The sequence below is a fragment of the Trachurus japonicus genome, chromosome 24 (genome assembly GCF_045865225.1).
Source record: "Trachurus japonicus isolate A0001 chromosome 24, Traja_1.0".
NCBI lineage: Eukaryota > Metazoa > Chordata > Actinopteri > Carangiformes > Carangidae > Trachurus > Trachurus japonicus.
In genome coordinates this window covers 18,670,224-18,693,125 of record NC_140930.1, presented here as the reverse complement: position 1 = coordinate 18,693,125, position 22,902 = coordinate 18,670,224, and the positions used below count along the sequence as shown (strand labels likewise).

General features: G+C 41.4%; 1 protein-coding gene across 4 annotated transcripts; it reads right to left on the bottom strand.

The window, feature by feature from the left end:
• Positions 1-9,408: 9,408 nt before the first annotated feature.
• On the bottom strand, positions 9,409-18,609 carry myb (MYB proto-oncogene, transcription factor). Of its 4 annotated transcripts, none has more exons than XM_085770844.1 (16): positions 18,415-18,464; positions 16,249-16,366; positions 15,991-16,062; positions 15,676-15,768; positions 14,598-14,818; positions 13,783-14,005; positions 13,603-13,671; positions 13,396-13,500; positions 12,706-12,966; positions 12,386-12,523; positions 11,982-12,100; positions 11,769-11,889; positions 11,584-11,676; positions 11,156-11,254; positions 10,948-11,031; positions 10,444-10,845 (listed from the first exon to the last, which is right to left on the bottom strand). In XM_085770844.1, exons 1-16 carry the CDS (start codon positions 18,435-18,437, stop codon positions 10,732-10,734), a joined length of 1,953 nt encoding a protein of 650 aa, XP_085626970.1. In that variant the 5' UTR covers positions 18,438-18,464; the 3' UTR covers positions 10,444-10,731. The 4 variants fall into 4 exon arrangements, with proteins under 4 accessions (XP_085626967.1, XP_085626970.1, XP_085626966.1 ...); XM_085770843.1 differs by having other exon boundaries at positions 10,493-10,842; positions 18,415-18,462; XM_085770841.1 differs by lacking the exon at positions 12,386-12,523 and having other exon boundaries at positions 9,409-10,842; positions 18,415-18,609.
• Between the last annotated feature and the right edge of the window lie 4,293 nt (positions 18,610-22,902).

Sequence of the window (22,902 nt, the reverse complement as noted above, 5' to 3'; positions counted from 1 at the left end):
CTCTTAGATTAAAACAATTCCATATGACTCAGGAGAATGACTCCTCATTCAGTGTCTGGTGATGCATCTCTGTGTTACGAGGTCTATAGACGCTGATGCTGTCAAAATCCAGGGTCACTTCTTCAAATACATAGAGTGTTGATCTTTGACTGCCCAGCCTCACATCTGAGCAATCATATTGTGAAGTTTGCAGATGGCAGACATTGTCATGATGGAACATTACCTGGCTACAGGTTAGAAGTGGAAAAACTTGAGGCCTTTGGAAAATAAAATAAAAAGCCTCTCTATAAATGAAGAAAGAAGAAGGTGAACTTTATGAGAGCTGCCTCTGAAATCTCTGAAAAACCCACACCTGAAGCAGCAACACCAACACCTCTGCTGCTTAAATAGGCTTCTTAAAGTGCACTGGCCTTGGCACGTCAGCGCTCATTTCCTTCTTACAGGTGTGTGGTGGAGAGCACCCTCACCCTCACTTCCTGCATCACTGCGTGGTACAGCAACTGCTCTGCTGCAGACACACAGACAGACAGACAGACAGACAGACAGGCACTGCAGTGGGATCACCATAGCAGCAGCCTACCCACCATCAGTGGCACAGCAGGTGTAAATAAAGGCCTCCTGCATCTTTGGGTGCCACCATCCTGCCAACGGACTGTTTGCCTCAGGCAGGAAGCCCCGAGGCCAGAACCAGGCTGAGGAACCCAGATGATGTGAGATGGACAAATTCTGCATTTGAGGCAATGGGACAACTTGACTGACACATTTAGCCTACACACTCTGCACTTTAAAGGTGAAGCCACACTATACACGACTAAATCGCAGAGTATTGTGTCGCTCTCACTGAGAATACAGTGACACGACAGTGTATAGTGTGGCTTCACCTTAAAGGAATAGTTCACCAAAATATAAAATTCAGTCATTATTGACTCACCCTCATGCTGATGAATACTGTGGAGTAGTTCTTTATTCCTCAAAGTGAATCTGGAGACCCGGGAGGGGGGTTTGTAGTCCAACGTAATCCTTATATGAGAGTCAATAACGCCTGACAGAAAAAGATCCATAAAACTACACAAAATACTCCATACTGCTCGTCTGCTGAAATCACACACACACGATGCATTGCGTGAACACGTCCTAAATGACGTCAATTCGAGTAAACTCTGGACTATATCCCTTCAGGACACTTGGATTGCAGTGGACGAGCAGTATGGAGGAATATTACAAGGTTTTTGTGTAGTTTTATGGACCTTTTTGTGCCGGGCGCTATTGACTCTCATATAAGGATTTTGATGGACTACGAACAATACTCCAGGGTCTCCAGATGCAGTTTGATATATAAAAAAAAAATACTCTGGAGAATTCATCTCATGAGGGTGAGTCAAAATGCCTGAATTTCATTTTTTGGTGAACTATTCCTTTAAAAACTCTTTACAGTAAAAACTGTGCAACTATAGCTGCTTCTCACTGGAGACTTTACAAGTGTATCATGCATATGCTGCAATTTTGGGCTCACTTGGCTTCACTATTCGTCTCCCTCTCTCTTTGTAGCGTCTATCCATAATGACAATTTGCAGAACACTGCTGTACTGTCCTATAAAAGCTACGTGATGCATTCACTGTCCTCTGCCAGCTGTACTGTTTTTTTCCTGTATTGTTTGTTTCCCTCATTACACACTTTCCTCCCATATGTCTCCTCAACAGAGGAACATTTGCTTGCCTCAGCTGTCTAACTTGGAACAACGATGATGTCAGGACGTGACAGTCATCGCTCTATTCACCCGTTTATTTCATAACAGGTGTCATACATACAAAGAGCAAGTGTGCGCGCCTATCCATGTGTGTGTGTGTGTGTGTGTGTGTGTGTGTGTGTGTGTGAATATGAGTGTGTTTGCCTTTTCAGCCAGTCTGTGTTTTGGACTGCAGACCACAAACAAGCCTGAGGTCTGAGTATTGTTATCTCATTGGTGCATTATACTCCACTCACTCACACACAACTTTCACCCCATTACCTCCAGCCACACCCACTCTCCAAAATGAGTTCAAGGGCAGTAGGGGGTGTATCTGAAGGGGGTGTGTGAGTGTGTTTTGGAGGGGGGTGGAGGGTGGACGGAGGGCACATTTATCGACGGCTGGAGGACCCTGGTGACAAGTGTCCTAAATCGGGGCGGTCAGGCGTGATCGTGCCATGTGAATCGACTTGTCAGGATCACTTAGTGACAACAATGGAGTGGACGAATGAGAGGAGAGGAGACAAGAAGAGGAGAGCGGTGCTTTTACGAGACTAATAAGTGTGTGTGTTATTTGATGTTAGATAGAGGGAGAATTGAAATGTGAGTATTTGTGTGCAGTCGTAATGCTGGTGTTGTGAGGCGGTGGCAGGAGGGGTGGGGTTATGGTGATTGTGTGTGTGTGTGTGCGCAATGTGAGTGTGTGTGTTGGGCTTCACTGAAAGGCCCTTCCTTCTGCTCTATTTACCCAGGTGAATAGGGAAGCTGGACCAAGCCTGAGCGGGAAAACATGTCATTTTCTACTGTGCAAGTGTGTGTGTGTGTGTGTGTGTGTGTGTGTGTGTGTGTGTGAGAGAGAGAGTGTGGGGTGGGTACTTGTGACTGTATATAAGCACAAGTTCTCAAGACAAAAAGTTAGCCACATGACCCTACAACCCCACCCCCCACTTTCAACCCTGAATTTAAATAGACACAAACATTTGTGCGCACAAGCACACACACACTGACACACATACGGGAACAAACACACATCAGAAATTCCCAGACATGTTTTGGATTCATAGTAGCATAAAACTACTTTTAAGTGTCTTCTCCCCTGTCTTCCTCTCTTTCTTTATCTTTCTGTTTTCAGGCGCGTAATGAAGGAAACCTAAACACAGCCAGTGTGAAAGTAGACAAAAAGAGGTCTTGGTTGAAGTGTCTGTCGGGTGTGCGTGTGTGTGTGTGTATGTGTGGTGTGTGTGTGTTTATGGGGTGCTGCATGGGAAAAGGCCCTTTGCCTCAGCAAGTCAGGAAACTGGGTGACAAACCTGACCACACACTCAGCACCAGAAGGCTGTGGAGGATGTCTGCATGTGCGTGTCCATTTCTGTGTATGTGTGTGTTTGTGGTTATTTATAAAGATCCTCTTTAACTCATGACACCTGCTTCAATGAATTAGATTTATTTTCAGCTTGGATGAATCTTCTTTTTTTTTCTCCTTCTTGTTTTCTAGTCACGCTTGAAGCCGTCCTGTTATTTGTGTCTTTGTCATTGTGGTATGAAAAGGCTCACATGTATGTATATGTATATGTATCTATATCCGTAAGAACATACACTAAACACATCCTCTCCCGTCCACAGTACAACAGTTATATGAATAAAGGTGTGATCTAACTAGGATTTGTACAACCCAAACAGGTGTCAGACGACTCGTGACACCTGAGGCCCAGTTGCCATGACAATCAGAGGAGACATGTAAATGTTTTTGGTTCTGGGAGCATTTCATTGAAATTATGTTCAGATAATTTGTGCAGTTCAACTAAATTATATGAAGCCCTTAATGAAGTATTACATAACGTAATTCTCAAATCAACATAGCCCTTTAGTTAACACAATTATTTTATTTATATGAATACATATGTTATTCATTTCTAATTTACAACACGATTTCCACATTAGTTCCACAGCAAAAAAAAAAAAACACGAAGCACCAGATACACATTCTTAAGTTAATGTATCTGTAGCCGCTTATAAATCAATTAATCAAAAGTCCAGGTAAAATGTAATTTCTAAAGCAAAAAAAAAAAAAATTAACATTAGCTGATTTTTTTTAATAGTAATTAAACATCTTTAAATTCTGGACTGAATTTAAAGTTGTGTATATTATTTTCTAACATTTGTTTCAGACAAATTGTTGAATGATTAATCAAAGCAATCCAAATCATCGGATTAAATCATAATTCATCAATCATTATTTACACTCTGATTGGTTTTATTTCGATTATTGTCTTGATTTTCACAAGGTGGTCTGGATATCAGATGCCCTTATTTGGTATAATTTCAATATTCAACCAAAAAACAAATATTATTGTGTTAAGCTGTCGTGGAAACAAATGGTAGACGTCCTGTATGTCAGGATTGTTCTTCATGAACACATCATTATCTATTTCTCTTGCTTTCAGATCACCTCCCTTATTTTTTTTTCTCTTGTTGTTTATTCCCCTCTTTGTCAGTTATTTATCAAATGATCAAACGTTTGTTTTTTTGTTTTCTTGATCTTTGGCAGTACTGACCCACTTTTGAAATGTTTACAGTTATTGTTTTGGGCTATCTGCATCAGGCACATTTGGTCTATACATTTTTGGGGGACCTGAAAAACAACAAAACGGCCAAACGAATGGCAGCCAAATCTGGGAAGACAGTAACTGTTACAGACGAGTCTAATCACCTCAGCAGCAGCTCCAACAGCCCCTCTCTCTCTCTCACTGGAGCTCTCTATTGCACTCTCTCTCCCTCTCTTCTTCTCCCTCTCTCAGTCTTCACCCCTCTTACCCCCTTATCTCTCCACCCTCAGTCTCTCTTTCCACATTGCAGGGGGTCTATCTGCTCAATCTGTGTGTTCTGGTTGTGTGTGAGTAAATGCATGTATGTGCGTTTTGTGATTGTGAAGCAATGCATGCCCGTGTGTTGTGGTCCTCACGTGGCCGCAGTCGAACTTGGACGTGTTGGGCAGGGGTCCCGTACCTTTACCTCTATCTGCAAACGGACAACTGAAAACAAAGAAAACTGTTAAAAACCTATATGTTCTAACTCTCGAACACACACCCTATACATATAAACACGCACACTTCTGTCACATCAGCATTTGCAATTATTGTTTCAACGTAGGCGATGAAATAATTTGTTTGAATGACGTCACGATGCTAAACAAGCCTGAGCCTGCTGGTGTTCTGTCACATATAGGTTACACCATCCCATCTGTGTGTCTGATTCAGGTCACTGAAGGCAGGCTGCTCCCATTTGGTTCATTTATAACACTTTATACACACAGACCACAGTTTTGGAAGAAACAAGATAAAGCTCATATTGTGTTTCCACATAGATATTTATATATGATGGCAGAGATAACTGGCCACAGTTTTTAACTCATACACCTTTAACAGCGACTTATTGAACCACAGTTTTGTTGTAGATCTTTCTTTCTTTCTTTCTTTCTTTCTTTCTTTCTTTCTTTCTTTCTTTCTTTCTTTCTTTCTTTCTTTCTTTCCATCCATCCTGAAGCTTGGGAAAGTTCTGTTGAATGTTTTTTAACCTTTTAAATTATTTAATTTCCTCTTCCTTTCAGACTTTAATGGCACAATATCACTTATAGGTGACACACTAAAGTCGTTCACACTCACCCAACCTGTTGGCCCTTTTCACAGAGAACATTTTGACATGTCACAGGAGAAAGAGAAGACCTGCATATATAAGAAAGTTAATGATGGCTTAGTTCCTTGTATGAAGCGTCAGCTGACTTGCCAAGAGTGAGGTAATCAATACAACCCATATACCTCCTGCAGCAACAACAAAGCTAGAGATATGGAGCACTCATCCTGGCTTGGTTTAAAGACTTGTCATAGATGAGTCTTAAGAACAAGTTGATTAATTTATATAGTAAATAAGAAAATGTAAATGGACCAGCAACACTGGAATTTGAGTTTGTACACAAGCACAGCTAGAGCAATGACAATCTGCACCATGCAGCCACCTGTTGTTTGCAAGGTAGCACATAGGCTACTGTGTTTCTTCTTCTTTTCTCATTTTAATTTGATTTTTTTTAGTACATTTACATAAACAACCAAGAAGGATAACAGTTAGAGTCCGCCCAGATGTGCGGTTCATGGGCCAGACTCGGGCCAAGGACCTGGACTTATGTTGTGCCAGAAGTTTTACTTTGCCTCCTGCTGTAACTACTATAGTATACACTAAATCAATGTGTTAAAGAGTAACTATGCAGGATATTTACCTTAACTATGCCATATTTTTTACCTCAATTAAAATAGCTTTGGAGTAACTGTGATGGTTAAATAAATGACTTGTAACTTGTTATAGAGGGGGAATGGAGGCTCTCTGCCTTCCACGTAGCGTCTCTCAGCTGAAAACCAACTTTGCAAGATCAGTGCAGCCGACCCGGTGTCCCAGCTCTCCTTGCGGCGGAACTGTGACAGAAATGTGGCCCATAACCCAAAATCTCTTGTTTATGACAGATAAGGCGCGAATATACACATCGTAACACGTGTATGATATATAACGTTATCCACTGCTCCATGGATTGCTTTCTCGCCAGCTTCGTTGAAAACAAATGCACATGGAGAGTTAGCAAAAGGGACCGGACTTGCATAGTTCCCCTTTAAAATGAGTTTTATGGGTGATACTAATCATTTAGACTTAGACAGTGGCAGACTAGCTCTTTCTCAGTACTTGGCATCTTTCAACTAAGCTAAACTAAGTGAACACCCACCCATACCTCACACACAGACATGGCAGAATTAAATTTATCTAATTAATCCAGTATTAGATCTAACACCGAAGCCACCTTTTCAATCCTTTGGCTTAATATTTCTTCTTTCAAATACTTTGTTTCTGGTTTTCTTTTTCTTATAGGATAAAATATTTTTAAAAAGACAGACATTTATAGATTTGTAGAGGTCCCTTGTTTTTCTCTCCCTGTCTCTTCATCACTTTTATTCTATTCTTCAATTGCCCCCAGCTCCTCTCCTCAAGGATGGGTAGGGTAGTTATCAGGCCCGGACAGCCCAGCCCAGCCCTCCTACCTGACCGCTGCCAGCAGGGAGCGGCTGCTCTTGCCTGAGTTCTATCTCCGACCACAACAGCGCCCAGGGAATGAGGAAATTAGGCTAGAGTAATCTATGCAGGCCCAGGGCACGCTGGCCAACTTGTGCATGTGCAGAGTGTGTGTGTTTGGTGAGTATGCACGCGCGTTTTCAGAAGCCCGCCACTTCTGCAACATCCGGCTATAAATCTATTGTGACACGTCAAACTGAATTTATGAGCCAATCTGCTTGCGACAGACATGTTTGATTTGAAAAGGGAAAGGAGTAGTGAGAGTGACACTTCGAGCTGACTTTTTCACAAAAAATCTACAATTAAAAAAAAAAATCAACAATCTCCTGTACAAATATTCACCCTTTGCAGGGTTGTGTCTAGATGTTGACATAGTCTCATAAAGTCTGAATGAGAAAATTGAATCTAAAGCTCCTGCTTGTATTCAAAAAGTTGTTTACTAGTCACACCCTTTATCCAGCTAATGCCTCTCTTCACCTGTCGTATTGCACAGCAAAGTCTTCATAAAGTTGTTGCCATGGCATCAAGGCCCAACCAGAATCCCAACTGAAGAAGGATGCAACATCTCACTAAAGGAGAAACTCTTTTGAGCGCACATTATTCGTCTGAGTGGCATATGATTATTTTTTCTGTTTAATCTTGTTTTCTGTTAGAGTGAATATAAAAAGAGCACATTTCATCTTTGTCATTGTCACCCTTATTGATTCTGAATCTCATCATCATCTATTCATTACAGGGTGGTGTTGAGTGCCTGTTAAACTTTAGCACAGCAGTTTATAACAATTTCATACAATAGTACTTTTGGACACAGGGCAGCAAAACATGATTGAATAAGGGTAGCTACTTTTGTTTGCTACTTGTACTTTAAGTTGCTTTTCAAATGGAACTGAGCATAAAAAAACAGCTTGAATTCACTGTTAGTCAATGTTTTGATTATGGTGTGCAGTATCACTGTCCTGTTGCCTCTCTGAAATGATTGCTGCACTGTCAATGATAACTTAGTCACATTCCTCTGCAATTTCACACTTGATCAAATGAGCAAACACTGAAGTGGGTGATGACTTGTTTTCTACAGTCATGTGCTGATTGGTCAAGCGATGTCAGGGTCTAAGATGATCAGTTTTTTTTTTCCTGTTGGTCTCAAACGTGCCCTGAAACTGATCCATCCTTCTCATCACTACAGGATGTTTTGTCAATAAAATACAGCACAATATTAATCCGTCTATATTGTTTTTGCCAATAAACCACACACACACACACACACACACACACAGGCAGCTGCCTTCTCACTCAGTGGAAGCAGGTGTGTGTGTGTGTGACTCTCGTGGGGTTTGGGGTTTTGAGTCTCTTTTTTTTCTTTTCTTTTGGGTGTTGTAGAAGATGGTGAAATTCCCAGTGTGAAAGTCTGCTGCTTGCTCTGGCCTCTTTCCACAAGACAACCACACACACAGTCACGTAAAACCACACACACAATACAGTTGCTGACAGGGAATTTTACTCATTTCATTCATACTCGTCTCTCTGCTGTCTTCATTGTTACTATAGTTACAATCAAAACTTTTAGACATATGGATATGATTCCATACTGTATGTGTCACTAAAAGTAGCAGCAGGCACACACATGCACCCCTGAGGAGACTATTTCTGTTCGGCCTTGCCTCAAATGTCACAGTTCCTGATATCTGCGCCGCTGTGTCTGTCATGATGAATGTCATTTCTGTTTATGTGTCCCTCTGAGACCACTACTTGAGATGGGAATCTATGTTTGAGGGCACTGTGGTGGATCAATGTGAGGGAGGGCAAAGGGGGTGGGGTCATAAATATAGCTCCTGGTTTTTGAGTCTCTGGGCCCCTTGGCTTTCATGGTCTCACAGGAAAACAAGTCTCCTCAAGAGACTCAATGTGGAGCTCATACACGTGTGTGCATGATGTGTTTGTGGAGAACAATGAGGAGTGAGTGTATAACAGAGTAACTGTGCACTTTGTCACTTCCACATGTGCTCACAGTTGAGTGTCAAGCTCTGCGTAAAGGACTTGAACGGCACCACCTTCACCAGGATATTTGTGAAACCCGTAATCCCCCTTATCCCAGAAAAAAAGGAACGGTTGGGGACATTTGCTTATTACCTTTCAGTGGCTGATAAAGTTATGCACACTTAGTAATTGGCAGATGGAGGAAAAGTTTTATGATATGGTCTGCACAATACTGTACACACAAACCTTTGTATCTGCAGCTTTGTGTGTGTGGTAGTAGTGGCGATGGTGGGGTGCTTTGAATACTACAGTCGTCACAAAAATTTGAATACTACTGATAGGATACACTTCTGCCAAGAGAGCAAACAGTTCATTCACTTCAAACAGAGGAATTGCTCTTGACAATAGTGTGGCCTCACAGTGCTATTTACACTTGTAACCACTGCAGGTTATTTGTTATGAGTAATAAAAAACATATTTACAATTAAATATTGCTTATTGTCTTAAAGAGAATAGCTGTTTAATTTCTTTTGAAGCTCCCACTCAAGGAATTGTTCAAATAGAAAAAATACTTTGAAAATGACACTGAACACAAGGCTGTAATAAAACAACACACTTTATTTTCTAGGCAGTATAGAAAAAAGTATAAAAAACATCAAAACTTGGCATGTATAAATGCTTTTATAAAAATCATTTAAAAGCTAGTATAAAAACAATGCATTAAAATGTATAAAAAGATTGTCTGCTAAGTGTTTGACATGGGCTACTGCAGTTTTAGTATGACAACAAATTGCTGACTGAATATGCATTATAAAACAATACAAACTATTCAAAGAAATGTTAAGAAACAACAACCATACAAAAGTTTCAACTGGGCTTTTGTTTGTAGCATAATATAAAATATCAGTGTTTAGTACTCTCACTTTTTTATGGAGAATATAAAATTCAAGTGCAGATTTGTCTCAGTCTTACTGGGTGAAAGCTCATGGTTTCAAACAAGTAAGATCATTCAATAGTTTAACATGTATAATTATATTATATATATATGTGTGTGTGTATATCTATATACTTAAATTTTAACAAATATAACTGTTTGTTCATTGAATATTTCCTCATACATGATAATTTGACAGCCAGAGACAAATGGAAAGTTGAAATGAAATTTCAATTTTTTCAGTTCAGTTTTTTTATGAAATAAAAGGTGCCAATGTGGTAATCAGGTAATACTAAGAGAACTGGCCCCTTCTGCTGAGAAAAGCATTATGACTTATGGTAAAGATAGGTTAATAATGCAAGAACAGACGTAGCTGTTCTCATTCAGTAGTTTGTAGTTAAGTGTTTACATGCGGTGGCATAGACCAAACACTTGAAATTCTCAGTAGACCCAATATATGCTATTAAAGAAAGCAACAGAAAAGTTTCAGAGGTCAGTTTTGAATTCATTAATATGCCTTTAGATATATGATAATGCTAAGAGGGCTTAAATACTTTACTTACAACACTGCTCCATTGGCCAATTGTAAAAACAAAAAAAACAATAACAAAGTAATATTAAAACAAAAGAAATAAATTAATCAACTTGTTCTTTATATTAATATCAAAATTCGGAATGAATAATACAGCCCAACGCAAATTATATAGCCACCCTATCCCATTTATAATACAACACTGATAATAACACAAGACAAAAAGTAATAGAACAAACATTTATAAAAACCCGAAGCAAATTCTATGTAAAAGATATAAAAAAAAACAACAAAAAAGTAATAGTCTTTGGTTGGTCCAATCCAACAAGTGTGAGTGTAAAAACACTGGTGGCATAGAGCCTCTCCCAACTGTTGTACCACAACAAATATGAAACCCGCTGCGCTGCGTCCAGCGCAGGGAATGTTGACGTTTCCAGATCAACATGTGTCTCTGTCTACATGACCAGTGTCCTTGTAGGGTAAGTGTTGATGTACTTGTGGCTCTGCTCCGAGGCCAGAACGTGTTCCTCTGTTTTCCCACAGGTCGCCTGCTCCCAGGTACTGAGCTGCTGTAAACCAAAGATAAAGTGAATGAGTTATTGTGGTTCAAATACAACAGCTACGAATCTATAAATCCACATCAATACATACACATATACAAACATACACACCTGTAGTGGGCTGCCCATGCCTCTGCGAGGGAGGTGGTAGGTTTTGTGCCTGTCTTCATTCAATAATGAGCTTGTAAGGAGGTCCTGAATGAAAATGACAAAAAAATATGTTAAAGTAATGTACAACAACCTATATTACATCAAATACTCTACTCCAGGAGGAGGAGGTGCATGGGATGTGGTGTGAAAAGTTCAAATGGAAACTTACAGGTACTTCTTGTGCAGGACCACTGGGGGAGAAGAGTTGTGTATGTAGGTCTTGTGCCTCCCACTGCATGCACGGGCTCCTTTCACATGGGGACTCCACCTGAGATGCAAAACACATCATACATCATGTAATGTTCATTATTATCATGAGTCATGCAAAACTTGGCTTCCTTGACCACAGCTACTTCCAGTTATTCCTAAAGCAGATCGACAATGTGTTGCAAAATTGAAAAAATAACAAAACAAAACATAAAAAACCCCAAATCATTCCCCTACATTTGCTACAGTACCACAACCGCAAACAGAAAGTACGTTCAATTTTTCACACACTTTGCCTTCTCTACAAATAAAAACTAAAACTTCTTGTGTGTTGCATTGCTGCTCTGCATGGTTTCTTTATATGAAGTGGTTACACTGAGTGGAAAGTACCTCTTGTTTTATCTTCTTCAGAGGTGGCTCGATCGCACACTCCATCGGCTCCTGCTTAATGGAGTTGACCATCTGCTGCTCCAGAGGGTTGTTCTGGAAAAGACACAAATCCCTCAGTGAGTCTCACACACACGATAGGAGCAACAAAAGTGGTTAAATACACAATTTTTTAGAGTGTTTCTTACCATTAGTTTGAGGGGGAGGGATCCAAACTTGGCTTCCTGCAGGGCCAGAGCTGACCTGAAAGGTGTGGGTGTGCGAGGCGTTGAGTCCAGGATCGTACGACAAATGTTTGGAGTTCTGAACCTGAGAGAGGAGAGATGCTGCTGTTAGTAAAGCTTCACCAACAACAACAACAAATATTCACAGTCCCGTAGATCAGAGACAGAGCTACTCACATTTCATTCTCTTTCTGAGGCCTGAGAGAGTGGTCGATCAGAGGCTTGGTGTCCACGGGTGAGTGCATCGGTAAGCTGTCGCTGTCGGAGTGATCTGGGCTCATCGACTGAGTGAGAAACTGTGGGACAAACGGAGAGAAAATCACTTAAGGAGGTTTGACAAGGCTGAGTTTTCACACTAACAATGTTTTAGATCACAGCAGCACACTTTAACTACAGAGATGAACAGGGATAGAGTGAACAGGACTGGTGTTTCAAGAGTAGGAATGAGTGAAGTAAAATTTTAAAAAGGATGGAGAGCAGAAAGACTAATCCACTAATTCTGGGTGATTGGTTTTGGATGTCATGAGATGGCAGTTTAGTGATTGGATGGATTCTGATCTCATGCAGCTGCTTTTAACTACCTGTGAGGGCGAAAAGGGTAGATTTCTGACTGGTGAACTGGTAGTTCTTGACCCCTGATTGGGTAAGACCCTGTCTGTTTTGAGTACTCTCTTATCCACGAGCCCACTGGTAGGGGCCTCACCCACTGAGGAGGGGCTCTGGGAAAAGGGTGGGGGAAAATAGGGGTCAAGGCCCACTACTGGGAATGATCTACACCACTAATTGCTAAGCTATCTTTTTCCAATCTAGACATAATTGGTCATAGCAGACAAAAAAATGAATAAAAATCAACTTCAAGGAGAAACAAAACATATTGTCAATACAGACTGAAGACACTTACTGAATCAATGACGGATTCCATGAACTCACGACCCGGCATGGTATTCGAGAACGCCGGGCTACTGTGGTGACTGTTGCTGTTGTTGTTGTTATTGTTGTTGCTGTGGGCACGTGTTGCCGAGGCGCTCTCCTCCGGTAGGCAGCTCTGGTCGAGAGGCAGGGCAGGGGCGGCTGCCAGGTGATGATGTAGAGACATGGCCACACCCTCTGAGCTGTTGGACAAAGAACTCTGGCTGACCCAGCTCTGGTAGGGCGAACTCATCTGCAGGGGGAAAAAAAAGAGACGCAAAGATTGAGGAGCTGAAAATACATAAATATATCTGAAAATATTAAAGTGTCAAAATAGCACAAGAGAAAAAAAAATGCAAGGCTGATAATTAGGGAAGAGGTGTGCGAATTGAACGAATGAGAAAAAGAGAAGGAGAAAGGGAACTTTAATGTAAATGCCGACAGATGTGTTAAGTAGAGTTGCACAAGGGGTCATGCACACCAAAATGGTTATGAGGTCCTGTTTCATCACTTTTGCAGAAACAGACCCCCCAGATGTTTCCTCCTCCTTATTCACACAGACCCAACCACTGTCCTTAAAGCCAGGGTCAAATACACATGCACATAAATTGAGCTGTCACATTTTCACATTTCAACGCTCACCCACACCCAGAACTCGCACACACACACACACATGACTCACTGGTAGTGATGGCTGTCCTCTCAGCTCATTTTCTGTCGACATGAGCAGCAGTTCGATCTCTTTCACCCTCTGCTCCTTCTCGGGGTCCTCTTCGTTATAGTGTCTCTGAGGGGGGGACAAGAGCAGAAGGCGGATTTTAGCATCGGCATCCTATTCCCTCACTAGTGATAAATCATATTGCATTTCCTTGCTTTTTTCCTTTCGTACCTGTATAGCAGCGGTTCCAGGCTGGGGAATGTTCAGGAGGTTCAAGTTGACGGCCATGGAGAAGGGCACCTGTTGAGAAACACACGTGGGTCAAATGAATGAAACTCCTCCAGCTGCACAGTTTCTCCCGCCAGCATCCATCCCACATTTCAAATGTACTGTAGCGTAAAGCCCACTCACTCTGTGTGTGTTCATGTAGGTGTAATTTGGCGACAATGGAGGCAGCTGTGCTTGATTGAGCGAGTGGCCGGGGTAACCCATGATGTGGCCGCTGGTCTTGACGTAGCCGTGGGCGATGGAGAGCGAAGCGTTGCCGGCCTTCGACGCGCTCTGCAGGTAGCCCTCCTGTTCCACCTTTCGCCTCATGGTGGAGTTCCAGTGGTTCTTTATAGCGTTGTCAGTCCTGAGAGTTGTGAATGACACTTAATTAGCTCACAGGGTCAATTATTATAAAACACATCCACACACCCGTTAACTATGCAAAATGGGAAGATCTATTCTCCAGCCAACCTCTTGATAGTGTTATCATTACAGGCAAACACACAGGCTGACACAGATAAAGTCTCAGTTACACACACTTATGTACACACACTCAAACTGATAAGGTTATCAGCACAGAGCAATTACAATCGTGTCTAAACTACAGTATCTTTTTTCACTTATTCTCTTTGTCTCTATCATTTGATTGTAGGAATTTCTCCGTGTGACTTTTTTCTCTTCCCATTCATGCTGTAACTCTATCCAATCCTGTCTTTTCAGACAAAAGGGAAAACTTTCTGTATTCAAACATCCATCTTCTTTAATTTTCTGTGTGTTTCTCTTCATCATTTGATTCTTCTCTTTTTATTCCTCCTTCAGCGTCCTCCCCACCATTTCACTCTCTCAACCACAACATTGCGCAGCCAACCAACAAGGGTTCAGTGATTCATCTAGCTTCTCTTTTTTTTTCTTCTTCTTCCCATCCACCTTTCTCTTTTCTTCAATCTCTGCCTCACCTGCCGGGGAGCAGCTTCGCGATTTCGGCCCAGCGGTTGCCCAGCTTCTCGTGCGCCTGGTAGATGATTCTGTCCTCCTCCTCGGTCCACGATGTCTTCTTCACCTCCGGGTTCAGGTGGTTGTGCCAGCGCTCGCGGCACTGCTTGCCAATCCGCCCCTTCAGGTGCTTGGCGATCACCGACCAGCGCTTGGCTCCATACTTCTGGACCAGCTCAATCACCTGGGGTGGACATGTTTGTGTGTGTGTGTGGGAGGGGGGGTAGGTGAGAAAGAGAAAGAGGAAAGCCAAGAGGGGAGGAGGAAGAGTGTTAAAAGGGAAGAGAAGTGAATGGTAGTGGACGGGGCATGAGGAAAGAGGAAGGAAAGCGCAATAACAGGGAGGAGAGGGAGAAGTAGAGGGGTTCAGAGAAAGAAAAACAACAAGGGAAAGAAGTAAAAGGTATATGGAGGGAGGGGGGGGGGGGGGTACGATAGGACAAGAGAGAAAAAGAAAATACAACCTTGTTAGTTATCCATTAAAGAAAAACTAAGACACCCATGCATTGTATCACTAAACACTTCCCTTCTCCTTCTTTCCAATCTTCCCTCCTTCCCTCTTTCTTTATCTTTCAACTTTGAAGAGGTGATCGAGAACACCTGCTGGTGAGCACCGAGGGAGTTTCCAGTGGAACGTTAGCCCCTCTGCTAATCATTACAGTGGCATCTGGGTGGAAATATAACTCCTTTGGACGAGTTCAATAAACACTTTGTAGGTTGGAAGAGACTAAACACGTTCTGTGTTGAGTAATGGCCACTTTTTTAGGTAACTTAATGTGCAACAGCAGCCAAGCAGTTGCTACAGAGTAGTTGCTTTAATCACACAGGAACATAAAGAAATAGTTTTTAGATTCTTTTTTCACCCTGGATGACACTGATTGCCTCTTTCCTGTGAGTACTATGTTTCTCCAAATTGCCTAATATAAGAAACCTCGGTAGGTGTTAAAGGTCACCACTGATGGCTCTCTGGAGAGCGCCTTCATGTTGATAATATAATACTATAAAGGCTTTAATCAAGTTATCTGCATTGTATTTCCTTACCCTCTGGTCCTCCTCTTTCGTCCAGGGCCCTTTGATGAGTTCTGGGTTCAGCACCTTCTGCCATCTGTGCTGACACTGCACATCTGTACGATTCTGGAAAAGGTCATGGAACAAGGGCATTAATTATCACTTTTCTCACATTGTGGGAGATTATATGCAAATAAACCGGTAGATATAATTTAGAAGTAAACTTTGCAATCACGGAGAAAAGGAATAAAACAAAAAAAGGCTTTGTTTTGACATCACTTTGCCACAAGCATGCTCTGTTTGTCTCAGTGTGCATGCATGTGTGAACCAAACAGACATATTACTTACAGTTAATAAGCTTGCAATGAGTTTCCAGTCTTCTGATCCATGAAGCTCAACAAGTTTCTTCAACTTCTCATCCTGGAAAGAGAAAATTGCAATTCATTTTAAAATGAGGGCATTGGTGTGTGTGTGTGTGTGTGTGTTTAGTAAGACCAAACAATTAAGAAAAGGCTCCCAGGTTTCTGGGTAATTATCTTTCCTGAGGGAATTTCCATTTAACATTTGAATATATTTTATTGTTTTGGCAGGTGTCTGTGCTTCTACCTCTTCTCGCGTCCAGCGTGTTTTGCCGAGGTGGCGTTTCCCCGTCTTGGCCAGTGATCCATCATAATCATGTTCATACATCTCGGTCTCCTCCTCATCCTCTTCACTACTGTAAACACTGCGGACAGCAAGAAAGAGAGAGAGACAAAGCATTTTTAAAAAAGAGGTGGTGGCTGTGTGAAAAAGAATAAAGGTAAATAATAGCACAATAAGTACTTAGTCTATTTCCACACTACTCCCTAATCATCTCTTTAGAGAGTGCATAAAGAACTCAGCCCACTCTTTAACTCATCAGGTGTCAACACAGACAGAACCAGTCATTCTTGAAGGTTTGGGTGCAGGCTTTTAGCCAAGACACCCACAAGGGGAGAGACAGAGAGAGAGAGAGAGAGAGAGAGCAGAGGGAGGGAGGGGGTATGGATGAACAGGTTCCAATGTTTTTAGTTTCCACAGATACTGGGATTGGCACATGCGATCATAATTTCATGACTCCGGCGTGTTGGGACCTGCAGTGGCATTGTGCACCATGCACCATGCACACACATACACACATGCACACACACCTTGTTTTTGTTAACCAATCAGGATGTAGACCATGAACATAGGAGGCTAGGTTGGGTACTCTGGTGTAATACAGTAACAGGTGAACAGGAACCTGTGAACCCTGAGGTGTGCATGCACCTATGTAAAAGGATATTTACTATTTACTTCCTTTTTTATTTTTATTTTTACAGTTTACTCCAATGTGCCTGTGTTTCTTGATTAACAGTTATGGCCATATGGAAAAACTGACAAACAGCTGACATTTAACTTTTATCTTTACAATAAAGAAATTCAAATTACAAACGTTTCACATTTTAACCTGCAACCAACTAACACTCATTTCAGAACAAAATAAAAAGCAATTATCAATCACAAAAAAAGTCAGCACTTTGTGCAAAAACAAGCAAACAAAGGACCGTGTGAGTACAACACATCCAAGTCATAGTAAGAGTGATGAATCAACCGAAAACTGCAGCATGAAGCTGTTTAATGATGACCACTGCTCTCGTTTCAATCGCCCGGGTGGTTTTGTGTTAAGTCAACTCTCGTCACATTTTCTATCAGTTTATCTGTGTCAGACCATGAGAACAGCCCGCACTTGACATGCACGCTTAAATTCAAGCAGCCTAACCAGATGCCTTTCAGGGAAAAAAAGATGTACCTATCGATGCCCTTCAAGAGAGTAGCCTATGTTAGTGAGCGAGATCATATGAAGCGGTGCGCGTGTCAAAACAAAAGATATCCAAAAAAAAGTAGCCTCCTCTCGGGTCAAGTGAGCGCAGAGGACGCAGTGAAAGCACAGTGTCCAAAATAACAGTAAGCGCCATTCGCTTTCAGAGATGCTGCGGCAGCAATCGGGGTATATTTCATCAAAGAGACTTTAAAATGACCTTTATACCTGCTAGATACAGGCGTAAGGTCCAGTCCGCGAGTTAAACAAACATGAAAGTGAAAACCTGTGTCTGAGTGGAGTGATGGTCAGCAGAAAAAAAACAAAGCCTCGTGAAATATAAATGATTTCAAAGCTATCTCGAACTAAATTTGGGTTGTGAAATTGTTGCAAAACACATTTTAAAGTGTCTGAGGGCGTTCAGACAAAAATACATTGAGACGTAATGGTGCATTGTGTTTATTATAGGCTCCTATTAAAACCAATGGCCACGCACCGTGTAGTGCACAGCATGACACGCGCCTGTCCACCCGCCGAATGTTATTAATGTGTGTATGTGCGCTCGCGCGCGTGTGTGTGTGTGTGAGAGATAGAGAGGATCCTTTCTCTCGCGCTCCCTCTCTCTCTCCACTGACAGCAGCGCGAGGAGCGCACATGCCAGATGACCACCACCTGTCATGAGCGCGCGAGCGAGATACCCAAACCACTGCTCAGCTTCAACAAAACGGCTCACAAACACCAGAAACAGCAACAAAAGCATAAAAAAACACGTTGAAAAAGGAGAATAAAATCATAAATTCTGTCAATGAGATGCACCACTGACCCCTCAACCTCACGCCGTATCCAGCAGTAGTGGCCGAAACGAGTAAACGGCAATAAACAAGCAATTGCGTATGAGACGCACATGGAGAATAAATAATAAGTTGTAATGTTAAAGAGCTGCTGGAGCTTACCTGTTTCTCGGCCGCCGAGCCATGTTGAAGTGTGTGGAGCGGCTCGCAGGTTGCGCTGAGCACGTACTTTCGCTATCTGCACTGAGTTTGTTCTGCCGGCGAGGAGGAAGGATGACATTAATTTAAACTACGAGCAGCCACTACTGCTCCTCCCTCCACTCTCATCCCGGTAAATTTGGCGCTAGTGAATGTGTGCGGCCCATTGCGCATGCGCAACTAAAATAGGCCCCCTTCACTGTAATCCGACGTTTTGCCTTCATGCTTTGAACAAACATGAGTAAAGTCATGATTTTAGTTCATATCCCAGAAAGCGATACAATGATAATGCATATTTGCTATAGTTAAATACATTCTATTATATTATGCTCTAACGTTGTGAAAAAAGTGCATTAGGCTATCTAATCCTACATCTACTACCAAGCAAATAACTACACAATAGCTACACCAACAAAATTCCACGATATAACTATCATGATGAAAAGATGGTTGAATAATATGTTACAAATGAAAAGAGATCAATTCCCATTTTTTGTGATTATTTTAGGACTTCATTGCACATATAGTGCGTGTCAATGGAGAGTGCTAAGATTTCCGAGGCGTCCGTGAAGGCACCAGGTTACTGCAGCTTAGACTCGTAGAAGGCGCGTTTTGCCTGGCTGTCCGCGCTAAACTCTTATTGTCAACAATTTTCGTGGGTTAGCCTACTTCTCTTCTACTGAAAAAGGAGAAGGAAACCAAGGCATCTGGACGAAGTAAACAATTGCGGAATGGGTTGTGTGCATGAAAGGAAATGCGAAGTAACAGCGCTCAGTGTGTTCGGCTACCTGTTTGTGTAGTGCCTGCTGGTGTTACAGATACAGATGTTTCTCAGTGATAAAAAACACGCAAGACCTTCTCTTATCGTATAGCGATAAGCCTTTGTGCCGGTCTAGACAAAGACAGTTAAATGCAGAAATGCAGTGGCACTTCTACTTTTTGTGGATTTATTGCACATAACTCAAAGGGCACGCTGAGTTTTAGTGTAGGCTACGTGCAATAAATCCGAGTTCCTCAAGTTTCATTTTGAGCAGCTTGCTGATGAGTAAGGAGTTTATTCAGAAAAATTCATAAATCAGAAACAAGAAGAGCCTGTTTTTCTCACCCTCTTTTTATACATGAGTAATAATAACAATTCTCCTGTCTGGGTTGTATTGCATAACTTCTGCATTTTTCTATATTGAGGGAACTGACCACCATGTATTATGATTATTTTGTTTTGGTTGAGTTGTCCATCCTCCCCAGGCCCAGACTGTAGTCACTGAACCATTCATTGCAGGGAGGAGTGGGGTTAATACTTTATTTGTATAAATGTGTCTTCTCATTGTATTAGTTCCTCCATACGCGACCGTATTGTCCTGGTCACTTGTAATTATCATCTCTCCAGACCAGCCTATTGTCCTCGGGTAGTCATCATTATAGTGCCTTATAAAGGGACACACACACAGACACACACACACACACACACACACACACATGGTCATGGAGTGCAAATTTCACTATTTGATGCAACAGCGTGGACAGAGTGCTCACTGAAGTGAAGCACTTGGAAAGAATAATGAAAACTTCCAGGACTGGGCATGCATGGGTTAAATTACAAACACTGAAGATATATATTTTTTCTTAGTTTTATTATTCATATGGCTGCACATTTTAAAACATGAAAAATGTTGCTCTTAATTTTTAAATGCCATCACAGATAACCACAGGCCTGCAATATAATTGCATGGTTGCGTGGCTGCAATCACCTGTAGGATTCAAATCCTATACACACCTGTGTACACATTGTTCCAGCCATTTTTGCTTGGAGGAGGTGGTACTACTAATCTTTTCAAATCAACCTCATAGCTATTGTGCAAGATTGCAACATAACATGACCCACATAGGCCAGTATAGATGAGATATAGTACAAAAAGTAATCACTAAAACATCAGTTTTATTCAGTTTTAACAATGGGAAATAAAGGCACCTATAGTAGTAAGATGAGACAACGTAAATCTTTCTTCATTTGAAAACTTTCTGTAGGGGTCTTCAGCTGTTTTCTACACAAGCCCCATGTGTTTTTTTTTCCCTCGAGGGTAATATTAAAAACTACATCTTGTTATCTGAAACCAAATTCAAGGAAGGGAGTCAGGGTATGCAAATACTCTTATACTAGGTTGAGCAGGAAGCCTGGGACCCATTGACTCTTAGCTGAGGTCATTTGCATGGGCGCGATTGGACAGGTTAAGGGCAGGTATTGTGATGGCTGCCCCCTTTGCAAAGCTTTGTGTGCACAGGTTGGTTCATTTGAATGATTTTTAATGATGGCCCCTGGGCTTGAGATATCATCCCACCAGGCTTTCAAATCCAGAGCTGGGAAGGCCAAATGTGTATTGTTAATTGTCTGTGTGTGACTATGTCAATGTGTATGTAAAGGCCCGCGTTTGGAAAAGGCTGATCCCAAATCAAACAGCCAGTGAATGTGATCCTGTATGGTTATGTGGTTAAATAAACCCACATGTTGAGTAATTGCAAATACCTGGTAATTTACAAAACATGCCTCAGATTTCTGTATTATTGTTGTTGAACAGTAGCCTACATTTCTATACACAAAACTAGCAATTAAATCATACACAAATCCTTAACATTGAAATTGTCAATCAAATATCAAACCTGTTTGACCAAATAACTATTCCTTTTGTTTTAGTCTCAGAATTTAGTTTCTTTTTACTTTTAATTCACAACATGCCATTTTGAGGACCCAACACGTGTTTCTTTATTGACTGTAGTTGTTTGGACCACCTGTCAAAGACTGCCAAGGGTGCAAGTTTTGCATTTTCCCCAGGGGTGAGTTCCTCTTGTGCCTTGTGCCTTTGGCAAATTATGTAAAGCATTACCTCATACCCATTGCCAACTTTTTTGGGATGGACTTCACCCCTCACCCACTTATACAAAGGCTTTGTCCTCTACAATTACACCAGGGTTAATCTGCTTTCAGATTTACATGTTGTTTTTGACAGATTTACAACCTTTTGCTTTCACTGGACTCCAAAGACACCATTGTCATTCACCTGTAAAAAACAATTTTGTGACATCTCTATAATTCAATTACAAATGAACTATGATGGATACAAACCACAAAGTTTATTAATCATTCAGTAATATAATTTATACATCATTTAAACAAAGCACCCAACCACTGATTCGCCCATTCTTCTAGCAATCTGTCCGTCCATCTGTTTAATCCATCTAATCAGTCCAACATTAATTCTCTCAGAAACCCTTCTCTCCCGCCGCTGATTCACTGATCAGACTTTCCATGAACTCTGCGGCCACGTCGGCAGCACAGATTTGACCGGAGTGCTTAGAAGACATTCAAAGGAAATAAATGTTCAGCTAGTGTGTAGAGGTGTGAAAATCACACCTCAGCCTCCCTTCGGCACACAATACACACATATTGAATTCACCTCTGACTGCGCAAAGAAAGAAGAGAGACTCAGTAAACAATAAGAACAAATGAAGCACAAAAGGGAATATATGTATATCATGTGCTTAAGACATGAATAAAGTTAAATCATTGTTGTGTTTAGCAAGATCTTTTTTTAAATGCCTTTGGTTATGTAGGTTATGTTATATAAGGTAATTGTTGAGACTGTGTCTACCTTACACTTAGGCAATATGTTCCATTTTCATCACAGATCAGGTGCTGTTTGCTACCTTTGGTTTTAAAATGTCCTAGAAACATTTCAGTGATGGAAAGGAAGAGTTCCCTCTGTGTCACCTGTGTGACCCTGTAAAAAGAGCATGTTTATGTGTGTTTATTTGTATGTGTGTTCCATGTGTGCATGTGCACAGTTGTTTATTTTGACATGTAGATCTGCAACTAAGACTTCAAAACGCAGGAAGTGGAATTTTAGAGGGGAAACCTCCACCCACTTAGAAACACACATGCACGCGCAGACGCGCACACTCTAACCCTAACCAGAGGTAAAACTATGGCCACAATAAATAACAAACACCTTGACTAACGTCCGCTCCTGATATGAATGATCCCCCTCTCGTTCTTACTAAACTCTGTCAGTCTGCTCTTCGTCAAACTGCCGGTTGCAATATGAGCCATTCATTGTGAAAAGGTCTTTTCAATTACCTAAGCAGATGTCTTTCTTTATTCTGCTCTATTTTTAGGTTGGGGAGACACGCCAAACCTCATATTTCATTTCACCATGCAGATGTGCAAGTGTACTTCACCTGCATCACTGGTATCACATTATTGTCTGACATTTTCATCTTCTTCTCTTTCACTGACACATGGGCTACAATAGATGAGATCAGGACAACACAGCGTATTAGAAACCACACTTGCACACACCTGCACACATTAATGAGTATGAAGACTTATTTACAGAAAAACAAGTGCAAAAGCTTGCAAATGCAATAACACAAGCACTTGCATCTTATTTCTTTCCCCTC